Here is a 21,238-nt window from a genome sequence, read left to right on the forward strand (position 1 = left end):
CCACAATTCCCCAATTTCCTTCGGTTCCTGTCCCTAACTTTCAAGAGCCCTCAGTGTGGGCTGGACACACTGGACCAGGCATCTGCCTCGTGGACCCCCCACCCTCGCCCCTTTGAATTGGTCTATTCCCCCCAGTTTGTATGTTCATTAGGCGCTGTTGTTCTGGCCTATCCCAGACTATGAGATAAAAACAAACCCTCAAGAGAGTTAGAAGAACTGGCTTCTGGTCCGGCCTGGCTTACAGCGCCCCCTGGCTCAGTGTCGGTGTGGGGACTGAGTTACAGAACAGCTCCCCTTGGCTCAATGCGGAGCTGGGGACTCAATGGCGGCACAGTACTAGCAGAGGTGGGGGGGGGGCAGGAAATGTATCAAAGCCAGCTCAGTCTTCCAAGGCATTGATCCACAACACAAGGCTCCAGGCCTGGCCTGGCCTAGTGGCTGCCTCCGCTCTTCCCACCACCGGTTGACCAGTCGATGATGATGAAGCTGAGGCTCATGATCATAAAGAGCACACCAAGGCCTGCGAAGAGAGCTGCCTGCAATGAGAAAAGACAGGAGGGGAAAATGTCAGTTGTGGAAACAGAACATTGGGGGAAGGGGTTGTGTCACAGGTCTTCGGCCCATTTCTCCTCTTTCTCATCACCTAGAGTGGGGGCGGTGGGTGGCTGGCCAACAGTCCACAGGCCAGATCTGGCTCCCAAAGCAATTTAATCTTTGAAATCTCTGAAACATTCAGCCACACTTAGAAACTAGTGTGAAAATATTTCAGTCTTCCGGGACATTCTCCTGTTGATTTGAACATCACTGTTATTCAACAACTCTTGAAAGGAAGACTCCAATTATTACTGTCATGAATGATAATTTTACACATCTTATATATACTTAGCTATACATAGGTATGTCACAGATGGTAATTTTCATAACACTTTATTTCCACTGTTTACCCGCACTCCCACTGTATATGCAATCTCCCCCCCCCCCCCCTTCCCTAGTGAAGATAGATTTCATGAATCTGATGAATTGGCTTCTAAGCCACAAAAAAATTATGCCATTCTAAGTTTGTTAGTCTTTAGATGAACTTTTTGGTTTTGATTTGGCCACTGGGCATCCCTGGTACTGTAAAACATTTGCAGATGTTTCACTCATAAAAGAAAGTTTTGCTCAAATGTTATATGCTATAGATATATGCCACACTTTAAGATTTCATCTTTCTTTTGTATGCAGAACAGTAAGAGGAGATTTAACTCTTCAGCAGACTGTTTCATTTTGCTAACTCTAACTGGGCTGCCAGTCCTATTGACAGAGACCCATGACCAGTGTTGTGTGTGTTTTGGCCCTTATCGGTAGAGCTGATTTTATTAATTTAGTATTATCCTCTGTGAAGGGGTTGATTTATTGAACTAAATATACTTTTAGCCCCCAGACCAGCATCTGGAGTAGGCTTTGGATATCCAAAAGCAAGCTATCCCTTATTTAGATAATATTATCACAACCAAATGATCTCAGCCTTGTTTATCTGTTGCTGCTGTTGAAGAACTTCACTACCTGAAACTGCAATTATGGATCTTTTTGTCCATCAATGCAAGCACTAACTCTGCTTACTGTTATCTCCATGACTTGGAGACATCCGTCATGTGACTTGGACCACTGTCTCAAGGCCCCAGTTGCTTTTCTTTGTGCCTGACACTGAAGTCTATGGGTCAGGGACTACTGGGCGAGAGAGCTGCTACAGACACCTGGCAACTCCAGCAAGGGGAAGCATTCCTACAGTTCCCAACACGAAACAGAAGACCAAGACCACCTCTAATTCCAGCTGGCACCACCTGGGTATGGCCAGTGCCATGAAATTCATACCAGGGTTAAGTCTCATCTTGATTGTCTAAAGGCAAGGTGAATGAAAGCCTATTTCATCCCTCCGCTCAACTGACCCAGGGAGCCTCTGTGGCCAAACCAGATCTTAAACAGAACATACCAGGATCTTGGGAGGGGATTTCATGGGCTCCTTGTCCTTAGGCATTATCCGTATGTAGAATATTGCTGGGAAGATGAATATCAGGCAGGGGGCCGAAGTGGCACCTGAAAGACAACAGAGAACAGGTTTTGGTGGCTGAAAAATAATGCTCCAAGATGGGAGACCATCCACCCAACCACCCATCTCTGTCCACCAATGTTCCCTCTAAGGTGTGGAGTCTTGTGAGCAAAAATTCTGCTTTGTGGGCGACTGGCATTAAAGTTGTGAGTGAGCAAGTTGGCTGCTGCAGAAATTAGTCGGCTCTGGAGCCATCCTTCCTGAGCTAAGACAAAAATCTGTGAGCTGGAGGCTAAAAAACTGTGAGCTAGCTCACACTAACTCAGCTTAGAGGGAACACTGCTGTCCACCCTCCCTCACACACTTTTCCCTTGGAAAAAAAGCAATACAAACTGTGCTGGTAGGGCCCCTGGCCTTGCCCCTCTACCCTGGTAGAAGTCAGACAAACTATTGATTTCTCCCTGGGAATGGAGTTTGAGTTTAACATCAGCAGAGAAATAAACAATATTTGAATGGCTGGAAAGGGGAGGAAGCCTCTGACAGCAAACAAATACGTTGCAGGTGGTGGCCTTGATCTTTGGCACACAGGGTCCCAGAGCGATCACGGGATTGCAGAGTGGAACTCCTCCTGAAATTGACTCTCTCAGAATCCAACTGGCAACAAAGCAGGGTGACGCAAGCCACAGAGTTCGAGATGTATGCTGGGGAGTTCCAATTATTGCCTCAGAGTGTGGGTAGAAATGATTCTGCCCAAGGCAACGTCCTTCATCAGCCTGACTAGGGAGAGGGGGAACTAATGATGCTCTGTATTCTTGGTGCTTGGGGGGGGGGCAACAATGGGAGGGCTTCTAGTGTCTTGGCCCCACTGATAGACCTCCTGATGGCACCTGGTATTTTTGGCCACTGTGTGACAGAGTGTTGGACTGGGTGGGCCATTGGCCTGATCCAACATTGGCTTCTCATATGTTCTTATGTCCTGATTGACCACCTTGGCTCCCTGAGGTAAGGGGCACTGCACTTAGTTGGTTCTCCTCATTCCTCCGGGGATGTTTTCAGGGGTTTCTACCAGGGAGGAGAGGGCTTCCCAATGAGACCTGAATTGTAGGGTCCCACAGGGTTCAGTTCTCTCTCTGATGTTATTTAACACATATATGTGCCTTCTTGCTGAGATGATCAGGAGGTTTGGAGTTGCCTTTGAATTGCCATCCATGCACTGTTAGAACTGCCTTGGTGGGACAATTTAACTGATTCCACTAACCACCACCCATAGAGGAATAGACACAACTAGTGTATCAGAACGCAAAATCCATTTTTTGCAGAGGAAAAATGTGACACTGGATTTAGTACTCTGTATTCATTCAGACATAGGAGCTGCGGTGGCTCAAGTGGTTAAGATGCTGAACTGCAGGCTGTGGAAGGTCGGTAGTTCAGCAGTTCGAGACCCGAGTGTGCCGCATGACGGAGTGAGCTCCTGTCTCTAGTTCCAGCTCCTGCCAACCTAGCAGTTCAAAAGCAAGAAATTGCAAGTAGATAAATAGGTACCACTTCGGTGGGAAGGTAACAGCGTTCCGTGCGCCTTGGTATTTAGTCATGCCGGCCACATGACCACGGAAACGTCTTCGGACAGCGCTGGCTCTTCGGCTTTGAAACGGAGATGAGTACCGCAACCTGAGAGTCGGATTCAACTGGCTTTTGAGCAAGGGAACCTTTACCTTTACCTTAATTCATTCGGAAGTCGCTTGAATGTTGTTTCTACAGAACAGATTTTATGCATTTCTAAAGAATACAGGAGCTGTCCTCAGTGGAGATAGAAACTGGGCCAATCAAACAAGCTCCCTGTTTCAAGATTAGCCATTTTGCACTCCTGTCTGGGGTCCAAAGTGTCCAGTGAGAGTACTACTACTACATATAATGTATGGTCATCTGATGTACAGAAACAGGCTCCTGCCTGGCTCTGCGGAAGCAACATGCATGCAAAATTCCCAGGAGGGGTTGCTTTAGAAAACATACTTTATGAATCACTTTTTTAAAATAAAAAGCTACTAGGACACAGGATAGTTAGGAGAGAAACTGATCTGTTCTGGACACCCATACCAAAATATTTATGCATCCTCTGTTTAATACATTTGCTTGAAGCCTTGATAAATACTTTTCATATCACTATAATAATAAGCTTTGCACACATGCCCAACAGGCACAGCTAACAACTCCTGTTGGTAAATATTTGGAAATAATCAAGTAGTTAAATGAAATCTGGGGATTTAGTAAGGATTATCTATGATTTCCCCGGGGCAACCTGGCTCAATTCATGGGGAAACTGTTGAGCACAACATGGAAACTGGCAAGCAGAGGATAGGAGAAAAAGAGATTCCCTGAATACGGAATACAACTCACCAATCAGGCCAAAGATGCCCAGAATGGATGGGGCAAAAATGACAAGCAAGTTAATAGATGTCAGCAGCACCACTGCAATTGCCATGTGCCTAATCCAGCTGAAGTCTTTGTCTTGAAACATCATCTGCTGAATGGCACGACGCACCTGGAGGTTAAAGTGAAAGTGGATGACATCAGGCTTCCTTCTCAAGAAACACTTCCCAGTTCTTAACTGCATGTGCTCTAAGCCTATCTATCTTAACACAAACTTTTCCACTGTAATATATCCAGTCAGACCGCGTGGCCGGTTATGGCTCCACGCGGTCAAGCACAACATTGAGCTTCGCTCTTTGAGACAATAGACTATGCGGATCCTAGCCTGCACCAATCAGGGGGCTAGGTTCCGGCCGTGAGCCTATGGAACTCTCGGCTCCTGTAAATAACCTATTGGGAAGTGGGGTGTGTGTTATGGGTGGCGGTTTCACGGGGAATATAAGCCGGCCTGCGAGCCGGCAAAAGCTGTCTTGTTCCTGATCGAATAAAGTACGCTTTGCTGAAATCACTCTCCGTTTCCATCCACCATCATCGTGATCCCAGTTCGTTCCAATCTTTGCTCCATTGGCTAGCCAGTTTCTTCAGACTTAATAAAGCTCTCATTTGGGATGCCAAGGCTCTTGGTTGGGCTCTAGCTGCTGCTGCTGTCCATATCCCAGCTATTTCCCAGCCAACTACAGGTACACATTCCTGGTCCCTGACTTAAGCAGAAACCAGATGCATACTTAACTCAGGAGTGCAGTTGCTGATGGGGACTTGCTTCACGTTGACAGTGTCAAGCAGAATCCCGAGGGATCATCCTTCATCTCCATAATGCCGCCCGTGAGGTTAAACTTGACCCAAGCCACATGGGTGTCACTTCACACAAGTAGCTAAAGATGTGGGACTGTACCCACGTCATTCAGGTCCCCAGCAGCAAAAACACAGCGGGATAACATAATGGAGCCTTACAGTGTAATCATCAGCAGAGTTACATCCTTCAATGGATTTACGGGGGTATAACTCTGTTTAGGGCTGTGTTGGGAGCTCCACAATACTCATAAGGCATTAATGTCTTTTGACTGTCTTCAGATGTTCATATCTTTTCTACTGCTCTCTTATGCCAGCACCCGAAGACTGGGATATGTCGTTTGGGACACAACAGGAGCATGCAGACTGGATCCTCCTGCCATTTATTCCCAGGATTTTGGTTTGTTTACCAATGAATGACAAAGATGATTCGGAGTCTATGAACTGGACTTGAGACAGATTTGTGGTACACGGTACAGGAAGACCACCCCCACCCCGCCATCCTTCCATCAGTTTCCTGAGCACGGGACTCACTGGGAAAAGAACAATGGGCACTGTCAGTGTCACAGCGGTGAGCACAGCCACTCGCACACACAGGATCAGCACATCAAATGGGTCCACTCTGCTGTAGGTGTGTAGTAGCTCTGATTCCACCTGGCCTGGAGAGGACAAGGAAGAAACCATTATCATTGCCCGACTAGGCCTCATAACTAGCAAGCTTATATGTTTTAGGTACAACAGAACTGCTTTCTCTAAGGGCAGAACGTGAAGATGCTGGCCATTTCTGCACCTAAGTAGGGCATCAGAGAATAGCAAGAGAAGGGGCATCCCACCAATGCATACGCATCATCTGGCATACAACGAGGAAGGAGGAAGCAGCTCAGAGTGTCTCAACGGCAGGACTCAAAGGGCTTCCCACTGCAGAGGCCTCTTGCAAATGCACAGGACTGGGGCCAGCAAGAGGCTAAACAAAAGTGCCAGCTTTGTAAAACATGGAAAGAATTGTGGTGCTTGTCTGCCTCAGAAGATGCAAAATTCGGGCCTCAGGTGAACACGCAAGGGCAGCCTTCAGTTGAATACTGGTAGAGTGTGAGATACAGTCATGTCATCATAACCACCATCTTCATCTTCATCATCCCAGTGCCCACCTTTCCTCCCCTATCTAGTACAGTGGAAGGGACTTACTGTGGAAAGTGAGGTAGCCAAAGAGGGCAGCCAGGAAATACATGACATACATGACAGAGATGGAAATGTTGGAAATACACTGCATCTTCTTCTTGGAGGGGCTAAAAGACAACCAGAAACACAGCATGAGGGGAAGGGTCCCCGATCACACAGAAAGCCTTGCACCACACTCCCCCCCCCCCCCAATGACAATCAAGCACTTGGCTATTATAAACTAAGTCTGAAAGCATAACAATCTCTCCTGCAGAATCAAAGCATACAAATGCACAGCACTTCAGGTAAGTAACAGCAGTCCCTTTGAGCACTGGGAATTGGTGTGCCCGTGTGTATGTGTGTGTTTGTGTATGCCTGGAAGTCATGGTTGACTTCTGGCAACCCCTAGTGGGGCTTCAACATTTCAGAGAGGTGGTTTACCACTGCCTGCCTCTGTGTCCCAGCCCTGATATTCCTTGGAGGTCTCCCTTCCAAGCACTTGCAAGGGTCGGCTCTGCTTAGGTTCCAAGATTGGGTTTGCCTGGGCTATCCAGGTCAGGGCCAGTCATATTTTGTTCTGGTTTGGTTTGGTTCTCTTAGCTGCACAGCGAGTCTCTGGCATGGAGTGGCAATCTTTAAAATGGATCCTGCAACATCTTTACTCATCTAGGAGCTTGTGCTTTCCTCTGCCCCTTTTCTACATCTCCCAGACCACTTCATCACCATGCTGTGGCAACGGATCATCAGCCTACCCAAACACTTACTTCTTCAGCTCAGTGTAGATAGGCAGAACTTCAGGATGACACACAAAAGCAAATGCCATGATGGGGATGGTGTAGGCAGTCTGCAAGAGACAAAAGACAGAGGAGGGATGACGGGGCACTGTTGGGCAGGTTCCTTTTTACCTCACAATCATCACTGCCTGAGGCCCTCTACTACCTACAGCAAGGCACCCAGTGTAGGGACAGAGAGATTCCAAGAAGCAATAACACTGTATTCATGAAGATTAGCAGCTCCCATAAGACTTGAGGGCACAAGTATCACTGATAAGATCAGCTCTATGGAAAAATGAGGATGGTGCTTCCCTGTGCTACTCTTGTATCTATCCCATTAGGCAGTGGTGGTAGACAGGGGTGCTTTCATCAGTGCCAATCCTTCCCTTTTCTCCTGTCTTTCTGTATTCTACTTCTTCCATCAGCTTTGCACAAGCTGATCTACTGTCAGCCCCCTTGGTTCCCACCCCTCACTGCCACACTGTGTTGTGGCCACAATCCTCCTTACTAGAGACGGCCTCCCTGCCTCTTTTTGTCAGGTTGCCTGTCTCCCTCTCCTTCAAATCTCTCTTCAAACCCTGCTTTTTCAGCAAAGTTTTACCTTATCTATAATTCTCATGCAACTTACCTCATTCTCACTACTCATTTGTCAATACTTTCTTCTTCACTTCCAGAACTTAACCTCAACAGTTAATGTCACATGACCATGTCACATGTCAGTTCTATCACAGAACCATACAGTCATAGCCATCAGCTCAGTAATAACCGTAAAGATGTGGTTTATCCAGATACAGGTATGGTATATTTTGCATAAGTCTGTAACCTCTATTAAGCTGTGTTATCCCCATTGACTGTATTATGAATCCACTCATCTGACCTGAGAGTTGAGTGTAAACAAGCTTGAAGAGCAGATGTCTTCCTCAGTTTCCTGGATGACAGCGTGGTCATTCTGATAGTTGCTGGTACTGACTGGTGTGTAATTCTGGCTGGTTGTGGTGTTGATGAACTGGTCAGGAAGTGGACAAGGAATATGAAACTTTTTGTAGATCACCTGAAGGGAGGAACACAAAAACCATCACTGCAATTCTCTAGCAGTTTCATAACTATTGCCCACTGGTGTGCCGAAGAATAGATTCTTTTGAACTATGTTGCTGGAGAAGACTCTTGAGAGTCCCTTGGACTGCAAGAAGATCAAATCAGTCAATCCTAAAAGAAATCAACCCTGACTGTTCCCTGGAAGGCCAGATAATGAAACTGAAGCTCAAATACTTTGGCCACCAAATGAGAAGGGAGCACTCACTGGAGAAGACCCTGATGCTGGGAAAGATTGAAGGTCAAAGAAGACAGGGATGGCAAAGGATGAGATGGTTAGACAGTGTCATAGATGCAACGAACATGAAATTGAGCAAACTTCAGAGGACGGCGGAAGACAGGAGGGCCTGGCGTGATCTTGTCCATGGGGTCGCGAAGATTCGGGCTCGACTGTGCGACTGAACAACAACAACAACTATGGCATTGTTTGTTGTGTTGTTTTACTCAGCCTGGCCATTTTCCCCCTCAGATTCACTTCAGCTTGAACCATTAACAAAGCTATGTCTATATATATATTGTCTTACATAAGGCCAATACATCGCTGTAAACATTTCTGAACATTCCACAGATTTACCTGAGCACCCTGAAAATCACATCATCCAAAGAACAAAAAACCTACCCACAACTATAGCTGAGATGCAGCTTAAAGTGCAGTGTTTCTGGTAGACTCAGCAGCCAGATTCAAGTTGTGACCATCTCCACAAAGACACCAACATGGTAAGGGGGGGGGGGGTGATATTACAAACTGAATCCCAAGAGGAAGGGAGAGGAGAAAAATCCTTAAAAGGGGGGGGGGGCAGAAACTGGGGACTGTCAAATAATCCTGGCAACACGAGGGCAGTCCACAGATGCGTCCGGGTTTCTTGGTGTCTATTAGAACGAAGGGAAGCAAATGGGAGTGTTTGCCCTATGGCCCAATGGGAGTGAAGACCGTCATGTGCACATCCCATTTTCTTTAAGCCAATTCCCTTTAAGGTACTATCAAAATTGGGCTGCCCCCTTCAGGGATCAAATATTTCTTCAGGGATCAAATATCTTCCAAACAAAGTTTTAAATGGTGAAAGAGGTAGTAGTTCCCTTAGTAGCATAAAGGGGAGATGGAAACCAGGGGTGGGAGACGTGTGAACAACAGGGTCTGCTTCCCACCACCAGTTACTACCCCACACTGAGTTGATTTACACTATTAGGTGGGATGGTCCTTTTGCAGCACAAAAGTTTTTTTGTGCAGACATTAACTAGGGCTGGAGAAGGTTTTATCAAATGCTTAAGATCAAAAGGTGCAGCCCCTCCCCGACAGCTTCATCCTCCCCTAATTAATCATTTGCAACATTTAAGCTCCAATAGGGGTAGCCTTCTCTCAACACTTAAAGAAAATTAGCAGGGGGCAGAGATAGGAGTCTGGGAATATGTGTAGGACGACACCCATCCCCTGCCCATTCCACCCCCTGCCTCCCTAGGCTGTAAAGAAGTAAGCAGCAAGCCTCTTGATTCATTGCCGCATAAACATCAGAGAAATTGAAAAGGAGAGCAGGGGGGAAAGATCTCTCCTCCATGGTTCCTCATAGGTTATCCTTTTTCCATTGGTTCAGTTTCCAAACTTTATGATTTCCAGACCAATATCCTAACTGCAAAGGGCTGACTCAGTACCCATCATCTATGGTATCAGGGGCCTGACCACGTTTGACAGAGCGAGGCTTGAGACACACGAGAGCATCGCAATCTAAATGAAGCGCCTGATCACTGGGCCTGCAGTCCCACCAAAAAAGCGCTCAAGCTGTGCTTGACTAATGCAGCATCACGGCAGACAGGTCGAATGCAGTTGCAAGCTGACCTCAGATATCACCCGGGCAGAGAGAGAAACTATTGACAGATGCAGTGCAGTTGCAAAGCCATTATAGGGCACAGAAAGATGAATTGCTGGTGATGGAAATACAAGAGGCTTGCCTAAATAGTACCCTAAAAGCACACTGCCCCACACATTCCTCCGTGTTTCATGCTGCCCTGCTACTCTTTACAGTGGGGGTTACAAGTGACTGGTAAGCAGAACAGGATGGACTCCCCCTGCTGAGAATGACCCTGAGGTTATAGATATCACAGCCACCCTTATTTATAGGACTGGGGTGTTTCAAAAGAGAGCAAGATATTCTGCTTGGTTCCTGTAGGATATGCCCTTGTGAAGAGCCAGAGGGAGGAGGTGATTTTATTAGAGCCGAATGCTTCTAAAGAACCGGTTTGCAAGCTGCAGCAACGTGCACAGTTTATTTCAGCAGTTGTCCTGCCTTGCAGGGTCAGAGCAGCTTGAAATAGCGTGAAAGGCACTAGGTATGTATAGTCTCCCCCCTGGCTTGCACCCCACTATCTGTGGGCAGATGATGGTACACGGGAGTCGCAGGCCTGGCTCCTGTTGCTGAGGCTTCGGTCACTGCCCCCAGCCTCCTCCCATCACCCTCTTCACTGGCACGAGGCTCCTTCACCCAGAAATAGATCAGTGTTGCTGACAAGGGAGTGAGAACGCAGCAGGGACACATCTCTCTGGCTGTTGCTGAAATGGCTGCGGGGCAGCCTGCTTGCTATTCACTGTGACAGCCCAGCAACACTTGCAAACACAGGAGCCACCCAGGCTTAGCGAAAGCAAGAGAGGCAAAACCTGGCCCGCCCAGCTCAGAAGAGATGCTGCAAGGCTGGGCTCATGGGCTGACTCTGCCAGATATGGGGAAAGGCTGAGTTCTGTGGGACAAGAGGGAAATGTTTGTATGCAAATATGACTTCAGACTAAGCACCAGGTTCTGAAGCTGTGCAAAACCCTGTCTGCACTGCAAGCATCCTCTTTCCCTAAGAAGAGCTTGCCCCCCACCCCCATCAGCCTAGATTTCCTTTTGTTCCATTTTCATTCAGGCGTTTCTGGAGAACAGAAAGGTCACCAGAAATAAAAGATGAGCAGAGCTATCCTAAAGAGGTCTACTCAAAATCCCACTCACATCCACTCAATGGGGCTTATGGCCAGGAAAGGTTTTTAGGATGGCACTGCTGGGCTTGAATCCTAAGTGGTGGAAGCAGAATGACGGTAGAGGAAGGCCAGCTTCCCCACCTCCCCCGTCCTGCTGCAGCCTTCTGTGCCTCTCGGAACCAGGCTCCTGTAGGCCAGTGTGAGGGACAAAGAGTGAGTTCTGCAGCGGGAAGTGGGATTGGCAGAGATTGCCGTGCCCTCTTCCACCAATAGAAATGCCATTTTTCTGGCGGGACTGCTGTTGTGCCCACAGAACGGCAACTTAGGATCCAACCCTTAAAAACTGATTGGGAAGGAAATACCCCAAACAAAAGTTTCAATAACAAGGAACATTTTTACTATACGGGATTTTGAGATGGCTTCCTGAGGGTGGGGATCTTACAGTAAAATTCTGCTGACAGAACGGATTTTCATCTGTGGACTTTCTCACCTCCAGTCTCCCACTGCAGCCTAAAATGATCACTGAAATGCTGCCCCTGGGGGACAGGGGATCCACCCATGAACAGTACAAAGGGAGAGTCAGAGGTCTGCAGGTGGAGGGGGAAACGGGGGGGGGGGGAAATCACCTCCCATTGCTGAAAATTTATTGAGGGATCCAAGCCCAAGCGACTGATTTGTTGGAGAAACATAAAAAAAGAAATACATATTCAGCTGTCTTGTCAGCATGGTATCGTGAATAGTGTGGTTGATCAGGACTGGAGAACACCAGGTTCACATCCTTGCTCAGCTCTAAAGTTTACTGGATGGCCTCACTCAGAGAATTGCTGGGAGGATGATGCAAGCTTCCCTGAACACACATCTAAAAACAAATATCAGAGGATAATTGACCCTTTCACAAGTGCAGTCACTCCCCCTCCCAACTCACCGAAATCAGGAAGAAGACCATGCAGCTGAGGGAGAATCCACTGGCATAGCCAAGGTAACCTGGGGAGAGAGGAAACCACCAAATTGCAGGGGTCTCGGAATATTCCTGGAAAGATTTTCCTGCCTATGATATCGGATGCACACTGGAGGATGAGCGCTACTACAGAATGAAGGCGGATGACTCGTTTTACGAATCATTAGGCTTCTGTCTCTCTGGTCTTCCCAAACAGGAGTCAGGGACTAGGACTATGGAGATCCAGGTCCAAATCTTCATTCAGCCATGAAGTTCACTGTGCAACCTTGGCCTGGTCACTGTCTCTCGGCCTAAAAGGACTGTTGGGAGGATACAATGGAAAAGGGGGGGAAACCTTAAACATGTTGCCCTGAGGTTCTTAGAGGAAGGGCGGGATTCAAATGTCAATGATAGATTTTTTTCATCTACAACAGCAGAAAGCTTTTGGAGAGCCACGTGGGGCGTAGTGAGTAAAGTGACAGACTAGGATTCGGGAGACCCAGGTTCAAATCTCCACTCCACCATAGAAGCTGGCTGGGTGATCTCGGGCCAGCCACACACTCACAGCATGGCCTAGCTCACAGCATTGTTAGAAAGATCAAACAGAGTGATGTTTTAAGCCTTAGGGAGACAGCTGAGGTTTAACTATCTGAACACATAACTTGTGAATGTGTTTTGCTCAAACCACAGTCTTTGGAGAACTTCTGTCCACTGGCCCCTTCTGCCCAAGAATCTCAGGCAATGCAGCTCCTATGGAGGAATGATCCAGCCTACTTCCTTTCATAAACACTCTGCAGGTTAGGAGCAATTTCTGTGTGATTTAATCCCAAATTGCTAGGAGGTATATACAAATATCAAAACTGCATGGATGGGACTGATTACATGGATCGTTTAAACACCCGGACAGCTGGCACCCTCTTTCCTAGTAAACCCACTGAAGAAGCCACCAGGGTCTCACTGAGTCTCCCTGGTTTGCAAGCAAGAGGGAATGGTGGGCTGGTTTCTGAGGCAGAAGAGTCATTCTTGTACCCTGAACGGGAAAACTTACCGAGTTGTTTCATGAGGGCCAGAGGAAGGATGATGCTGACAGAGACCATGATTACCAGGTAGTTGCCATTCATGTACCAGTCCCTGAAACGACACAGGCCAAAGTTAAACCTTTTCTAGGATTTTGGAGTAGAAGACTCTGAGGCATCAATGCAAACCTCAGCCGAGAGAGCAACGTGGTCAAAAGGCAGCAAGCATCACTGAACTATGTAGATCTGGATCCCCTCAGCATTTGGACGGCAGCCTGAGCAGGAACTCCGTGCAAAGCTGCCTAGAGCACCCTGGAAGAAAGGTGGGCTATAAAGGTAGCAAAGGTAATGTTAGTCCCAAACACCCACACCTGGCTGTGATACTGGCCAAGCCAAACCCAACAGAGCAAACAAAAACAGCCTTGTGTGCAGAACACTGAGAGACTCTTTGAGGTGCCCCGGACCTCTCCCGCTCACTCGGGAATGAATAAAGTTGCTCTCTGTTGGGGAGCCTCGGGGGACAGCTCTGGCCTGCGCATGAAACTCAGCATGTCCTCCCTGCCCCACCGCCTCCCACTCACCCTACTGGATGTTTCCCCCTCCCTACGCACAGCAAGGCCCCTACCGCTGCTCGGCCTGTCAGGATTTATAAAATCAGATTAACAGAAGCAACAGCAAAATCGGATGTGTTTGCTTTCAGCTGTAAGGCAGGCTGATTTGAGTCTCCGATCTCCCTCTCTCCTCCTCTTGCCTTCTCCCCCATCCCTTCAGCAAGGGGCATTATCTTTGGCACTGCAGCACTTCAGGCAGATTTCTGAGAGGCAGGAACGGAGAAGCAGAGAAAGGGCGATTCTGCATCTAGCATTCGCTCCACATTTTCTCAACTGGGAGGGAAAAGTGCAGGTCAAAACCACACTCAAATACCCTGGCCCAACGCTGTACTGACTGCAAAGTCACCCCTGAATGGTCATAAAATGGGCATAAATCTATGCAGGAGGTACCATAAAACCCAATGATCAAAGGAAGTGAAAGCAGCATACAGTGCAGAAGGGAATTTCCGTTCCAATGTGGGTTTGCTAAAACAATGGAGGGAAAAGCCAATGCAATATAAGCCGAAGGTCTGAGACACCAAAATTCAGCTCTGTCCCAAACTTTGCAACCACAATTCCAAACATCTACAACTGGAACACGCTATTCAAGTTAGGCACATCTCTTCATAAACAGACTTAATTTGCATGCATCGTGGCATTTTTGGAAGGGTGCATGTTATATTTTATTTGGTACAGGCTAAGATAAAAAGGAGTTGGGGCTTGGAACAGGCTTCAGGTCTCTTATTCTTTGCATTATTAAGGTTGCGAGCAACTCAATTCCACAGAAGGAGCAAGGTCCTGTCCAGTGCTACAAACAAGGAGGGGCTCCTACAACAGGGAGTCGGCAGACACAAGCAATATATTTATTCTTTAGATTTTTTAAATCCCTCCCTTCCTCCAAAGAGCTTAAGGTGACATACAAGGTCCACCCCCTCCCCCCCGTTATATCCTTACAACAACCCTGTGAGGAGGAGACTGACTGGCCCAAGTTCGCCCAGTTAGCTGTTCATGGCAGAGTAGGGATTTGATCTCAGCCTCTCCATTTACAGTGTGACACTCTCTAACCACTGCATCATACGGGCTCTCATGGCAGCACGCAGTGGGAGGTTTGTCCCATTTCTCTCAGCTTTGCGGCTGAGAACTATGTTGCGTACGGCCAGCTGCTTCCCTAGTTCATCTGCCATCCACTTCCCTTCACCACTCACTCTAAACCTGCACTCTTCTCATTATACTCCCAGGAGTGCTAAACCAGTCTGACCCTCACCCTGTCTTGAAGATTCCACATTCAGCTATAATTAAAGGCCAAACCACACATGACAAGTTTTAAAGAGTTGGATCCGGGTTCCTGGACCAAACTCACTTTCCACACAGCCACACACTGGCTACAAGGAATGTCGTTTTAAAAACTGCAGTGTGTGCGGGTGTTCCTGCCTTCCCCCCATGCTGTTTTCCTAAGTCAAAACAGCCCCAGTTCCCAGCTGAATTGGGCGCTTGATAATTTTTAAAATTACATTTCCTGCAGCTGCTGTGTAGAGTCTGTGGAGCCCCTTTTCCCCATCTAGAAGAAGAAGAAGAGATTGGATTTATATCCTGCCCTTCACTTGGAGTCTCTGAGCGGCTTACGAACTCCTTTCCCTTCCCCTCCCCACAACAGACACCCTGTGAGGTAGGTGGGGCTGAGAGAGCAATGACAGAAACTGCTCCTTTTCAAGGACAGCTCTTATCAGAACTGCATAAATTAGTTTGCTCTGGAGCCGTCCTTCCCGAGCTAAGACAAAAATGTGTGTGAGCCAGAGGCTAAAAAACTGTGAGCTAGCTCACACTAACTCAGCTTAGAGGAAACACTGCTTAGGAGTGCTACATTCCTGATGGTTGCTTGCTACCCAGTCCCCATTTGGTCACTGGTGTCTGTGGCTAGCTGCACCAACTTGCTGCATGAACAACCAGAGAAAACTGGTCAGTCTCTCTACATCTATTACACACACACACACACACACACACAGAGGCTATGGTGTTCTGGAACCAAGCCACACTACAGAATTCAGAGTAAAGACTGAAGAGGAAGTGATGCATTGTGTGGGGATTGGAAGGTCACTCTGGTTTAATCCTGTGCTGAGGGTTTATTCAGCGCTGGTGTCAATCAAAAATAGTAGTGGCTTAATTCTGTGAAATCCCTGTGACAGGCTGCCTAGCGAGAGACAAATCCTTCTCTTACTAGAGGGAGAGGGGGGAAGAGAGAGAGACAGGTTTGCTAGAGCTGAATCACAAGGAGGGAGGGGGCAAGGAATAAGAGTAGGGGAAGACATACACGACAGAGGATGCCTATGTGTACACCAGTGGCACTGAGGAAGTACAATCAGTACATCTGTGCCAGCACAAAGTCCCACTCCTTTGCTGGTCCCTTGCTGTACTGAAAACCAAAGAGCCAATCAAAGAGCAAGTCCACATTGTTCCTGCTCCCATAGATGCTCTGTAGCTCCCTCCTGGCCAAATGCTAAGAAAACCCTGCCTTCAGCCATCACCACATCATCCTCAGACCACTTTCCAAGAAACACAGCCCAACAGTTCTGCCAAAAAGCATTACGATCGTATTTTCCAGCAGTCTCTGACATACACACATACCCTGCAATAGTATCTCAAGGAGATTGTGTAATTGACCGTGGGTGGGGAATATTTGATCCTGGTTGCACAAGGGGTTGGAGTAGATGGTCTTCAGGATTTATTTTATTTGATGTTTTGCATTTCCAAAGATTCGACATGTTTTTAACAGAATTTGTGGTAGGGGTACATGCACCACAGAATTGGATTTGGCCATGGGACTCTCAGCAACTAGGGTGTCAAACAACAGGTTGCTGTCACGTAACTTGCAAAGCCGCTAGGGCCCATCGGCAGAACATCTGATAATAGGGGAATCCACCACCTTAACCAATATGCTGCTCTCGCACCCTCTGCTAACCACAACAGTGTGACCCTGTGGGTCATGGACTGCAAAGATAGGCAAGGAAAAAGGCAGCAAATAGGAGGCAGAAAAGGAGAACCAGATGGAGAATACTTACGTCGTTTTCTCTTCTAGGTTGAGGAAGGTTTGGATGACCAGAGGCACCTCAGACTTCACAATGTACAAGTAGCTTGACATGGCTGTAGAGGGAGATAGAAGTTTAACAGTGTGCAACATCCTAATCAGAGCCAAGGGAAATTATGCTTGGAGACACTGTCTTGGCCAAGCTAATTCTGCTTCCCTCCACCCAGTGTTTTCCTGTAGAAGGCTAGGAAAGGAAGGACAGAACTGATCACAGCATCTGTTCTGTGGCTACCTGTCTGGAGTAATTCACTGGGAAATTTGGAATTTGAACGAAGTACCTCCAATATTTTGTAGTGTTATAGCAATGGCAGCTGCTAATTTCCCTGGTGTTCCAAAGGCCCTGTAGCCCAGCTGTTCATAGGCTCGGATTCCTACAAGAAACCAAATATTAATGGGCAAGGAAAGAAAGACAGAGAAACACACACATCTGCTGATGGCTGGATCACACATTACGAAGTCATTGTACATTGGCCACCACAGGGACTTTCAGCCAAATGGTACTGGGAGTTCCCTATTGTTTCCAGTTGAATTTGGTTCCCAGGAACAAAGATCATGTCCACAGCACAGAAAGCAGGGACTTAAGCCTCCCCTTCTGGGCCATTTTCTCAACCTGAAACAGCCCCAGAGAGCCACTATTTGCCCCACTAGGGCAAATTTACATCTACAAGCCACTTTCCACAATGGAGCAAATAGTGGCTATCTGGGGCCATTTCAGATCCGGAAATTAGTGGTAGGAAGGCTTAAACCCCTCTCCAAACTAATTGTGGCCCCAATCCATACCATGATTTCCAAGTGGGAGCTCCCGGATCAATCATCTATGTGGACTCTGTAACTTGTGAATCAGTCTGAGACAACAAGCAACTAGGGGAAAACTGATTAAAAAGAGAAGCACCCACAAAGCAAATTAACAACACTTCCCCAGTGATGCTCTTAACACCAAAAATTCGGTCACCACACCATTCCCACTGCTATTTTACAAGATCCATGTAGGTGTTATCATAGCACATGGGAAACTCTAGCACCAAGGGTCAATACTCTACATACCATCAGGCATCCCAACAACAACAACAACAACTGACTGTATATCTAAAATAAAGCATCCAAAGCTGGAAATTCCAAATCCCTGGCAATGTGATCCCCCCTCCTCCCCGTTTTCATAGATTTTACTCTAGCGATGCTCTCCGGCACCCACATCTTTCCCTCTGCTTCACACATTGCTCAACTGGAAGGATAGTAAAGGCATTTAACTCAAGCACTGTTCCATGGTAGAGCAAACACTCTTGGGAGTGAGAGCAGCTTTCAAACACCTAGAAAAATCAAACTTCAGCCAAACAAACTGACTCCACCTTCAAAGTAAACACCATTTTCATGGTCTCATGAGCATGCCAGATAACATACATGGTGCCAGTTGTGCGACTAGAGACTGAATGGGACCCTCTTTGCTGTCTGTAGACCCCAGAATACCAGGAATTCATTGATGGCCAGAGACATAACAGTACATAATGCAAAGACCAAGAACCGAAAAGTGAGAGGGGACTAAACTCAAGCCTACCACTGGCTACCCAGATGTGCAATACTCACCAACAATTCCTGAGGATTTGAGCAACAAATGAATGGAGTAACTGGATAACAAAGCTACAGCAGTCAAGAGGAACCTAGAATAAAAAGAGTGACTTACATTATGTGGCGAAAGGGACTATCAACCATGCAGGTATCCAGAGGGAAGGACAGGTTAGGGAAATCCCAGTGCTTCTTTTGGAGCATTCCAGACACCACCACAAGAATTTTGGCTTGATTTTCTGAGTCCTCTGGATCAGTTTTCTGATCCTCTGGATCAGTTGCATGTTCCAAATTTGTTTTAGCTTTTGTGTATTTCTCCTGAAAGTTAATTCTAGTAACACTAGATCCCACCCACATGAACTAGATGGGATAGTCCGCACAGGGATCATTCTGTTCTTACCTGAAACAGGCCACCAATCTATGTGTTTTTATTCCTATCCTCCCTCCAGAGAGTTCAAGGCAGCAAACCTGGTTTCCCACTTTTCCATTTTATTCTCACAACTCCCCTGTAAGAAAGTTTAGGCTGAACAATAGATATCCCTGGGTGCCCAGTGAGCTTCAGGGTTAAGAATTTGAACCCAGGTCTCCTAGGTCCTATCCTGAGTCCCTAATCACCACACAATATTGGCTGCACCACTTGGCAGGATGGGAAGAGTGTCCATCCTCTAAATACTAAAGTTCCAAAATATTCATACATTGCAGAGTATTTCTTTGAAGAGGTGAGCCTGGCTCCAGCTTCCCATTTTTTAAAGAATATGGCTAGGTACAATGCAATGCATAGCTATTAAATAATTTGGAACCAAACAAAACAGGATTTATAAAATGTTATTCTGTTACTTGTTTCTGATCACATTACAAGCATTATCCAGTGGGTATCTGTGACTCTCTCATGGATCACTGTCTTGACATGGTGAGAGGGCTTGTGTGGTTCAATGAGGCTGTGGGCTATGCCGTGGAGGGCCACCCAGGACAGACAGGCCAGAGCAAAGAACTCAGACAAAATGTGATCCACTGGAGAAGGGAATGGCAACCCACTCCAGTATCTTTGCCAAGAAAACCCCATGGACAGTAACAAAAGGCTAAAAGATATGATGCTGGAAGATGAGCCCCTCTGGTCAGAAGGTGTCCAATATGCTAGTATTGGGGAAGAGCAGAGGGCAAGTACAAGTAACTCCAGAAAGAGTGAAGCGGCTGGGCCAAAGCCAAAAGGACACTGAGTTGTGGATGTGTCTGATGCTGCAAAGAACAATACTGCATAGGAACCTGAAATGTAAGATCTATGAATCAAGGTAAGCTTGACATGGTAAAAAATGAGATGGCAAGACTGAACATCAACATCTTGGGAATCAGTGAACTAAAGTGGACAGGGATGGGTGAATTTAACTCAGAGGACTATTATATCTACTGCTGTGGTCAAGAATCCCATAGAAAAAATGGTGTGGCCTTTATAGTCAACAAGAGAGTGCAAAAGGCAGTAAAGGGATACAATCTCAAAAACGACAGAATGATCTCAGTCCAAATCCAAGGCAAACCATTCAACATCACAGTAATCCAAGTCTATGCCCCAACCACTGATGCAGAAAAGGCTGAAGTGGACCAGTTCTATGAAGACCTACAATACCTCATAGAACTAACACCAAAAAAAGATGTTCTCCTCATCATAGGGGATTGGAATGCTAAAGTAGGAATTCAAAAGGTAACCGGAATAATGGACAAGTTTGGTCCAAGATCACTGTAGACAGTGACTGCAGCCATGAAATTAAAAGATGCCTGCTCTTTGTTAGGAAAGCAATGGCAAACCTAGACAGCATAATAAAAAGAAGAGACATCACCTTTCCAACAAAAGTCCATATGGTCAAAGCAATGGTATTCCCAGTAGTCATGTATGGCTTTGAGAGTTGGACTATGGTGCTGGAGAAGACTCTTGAGAGTCCCTTGGACTGCTAGGAGATCAAATCAGTCAATCCTAAAAGAACAACCCTGACTGTTCCCTGGAAGGCCAGATATTGAAGCTGAAGCTCAAATACTTTGGCCACTAAATGAGAAAGGAGCACTCACTGGAGAAGACCCTGATGCTGGGAAAGATTGAAGGTCAAAGAAGAAGGGGACGGCAAAGGGTGAGATGGTTAGACAGTGTTATCGATGCAATGAACATGAAATTAAGCAAACTCTGGAGCACGACGGAAGACAGGAGGGCCTGGCATGATGTGGTCCATGGGGTCGTGAAGAGTCGGACTCGACTGTGCAACTGAACAACAACAACATCTGTGACTCTTGGACAACTGCTTCCCAAATATTAATCACAGCTGCAATGAAGGCACCATCCAGAAGATGGAATCACATATCCCCCTACAAGATAACCTCCTTCAGAGTGCCTGGAAAATGGGATATCTTCACAACAGAAGTGCAGCCCTGAGGACAGATGTGTAGACCGTGCAAAACAAATGAGAAACATCTGCATTTAAAGAACACAAGAAATCCTGATCATACGTAAAAGCCCAAAAACATTTGCTTGCCTCTCCATCCAATTATTTTGTTTATCTCAGTTCCACATATTTAAGTACCCAGTGTGCAGGAAAGGAGGGGCCGGAAAATGGAGAGGGAGGCAGGTCTCAATAAAAGTATTAACTTGCTGGGCATCATTATGCACTGGCTTCTCTGGAGATGTACACATAAGTAACAGCCCTCGTCTATTACTAGCTAGTGTAATACCATTTTGTTATGTAACAATTTATTTGTAAATGTGAGCAATTCTATCCAGAGGATAATGCACCAGGCAGGAAGCCAGGAGGTTTCAGAGCAAGCACTATGTGTATCCATGTAATCGCACGCACACAT

The 21,238-nt window shown here is 46.7% G+C and overlaps 1 protein-coding gene across 1 annotated transcript in view; it reads right to left on the bottom strand.

The window, feature by feature from the left end:
• Positions 1–268: 268 nt before the first annotated feature.
• SLC38A3 (solute carrier family 38 member 3) overlaps positions 269–21,238 on the bottom strand; it is a 33,472-nt gene continuing 12,502 nt past the window's right edge. The window contains exons 4-15 of the mRNA XM_015421245.1: positions 18,422–18,495; positions 17,119–17,211; positions 16,815–16,896; positions 13,201–13,283; positions 12,141–12,199; positions 8,054–8,227; positions 7,168–7,247; positions 6,431–6,531; positions 5,780–5,904; positions 4,424–4,568; positions 1,973–2,076; positions 269–536 (exon numbers count right to left, since the gene is read on the bottom strand). Coding sequence (XP_015276731.1) covers positions 432–536; positions 1,973–2,076; positions 4,424–4,568; positions 5,780–5,904; positions 6,431–6,531; positions 7,168–7,247; positions 8,054–8,227; positions 12,141–12,199; positions 13,201–13,283; positions 16,815–16,896; positions 17,119–17,211; positions 18,422–18,495 — 1,225 coding nt within the window. The 3' untranslated portion in view covers positions 269–431. The remainder of the gene's footprint in view (positions 537–1,972; positions 2,077–4,423; positions 4,569–5,779; positions 5,905–6,430; positions 6,532–7,167; positions 7,248–8,053; positions 8,228–12,140; positions 12,200–13,200; positions 13,284–16,814; positions 16,897–17,118; positions 17,212–18,421; positions 18,496–21,238) is intronic.

Source organism: Gekko japonicus, unplaced genomic scaffold, assembly GCF_001447785.1.
Source record: "Gekko japonicus isolate JY-2015 unplaced genomic scaffold, Gekko_japonicus_V1.1 scaffold364, whole genome shotgun sequence".
In the NCBI taxonomy this organism is placed as follows: domain Eukaryota; kingdom Metazoa; phylum Chordata; class Lepidosauria; order Squamata; family Gekkonidae; genus Gekko; species Gekko japonicus.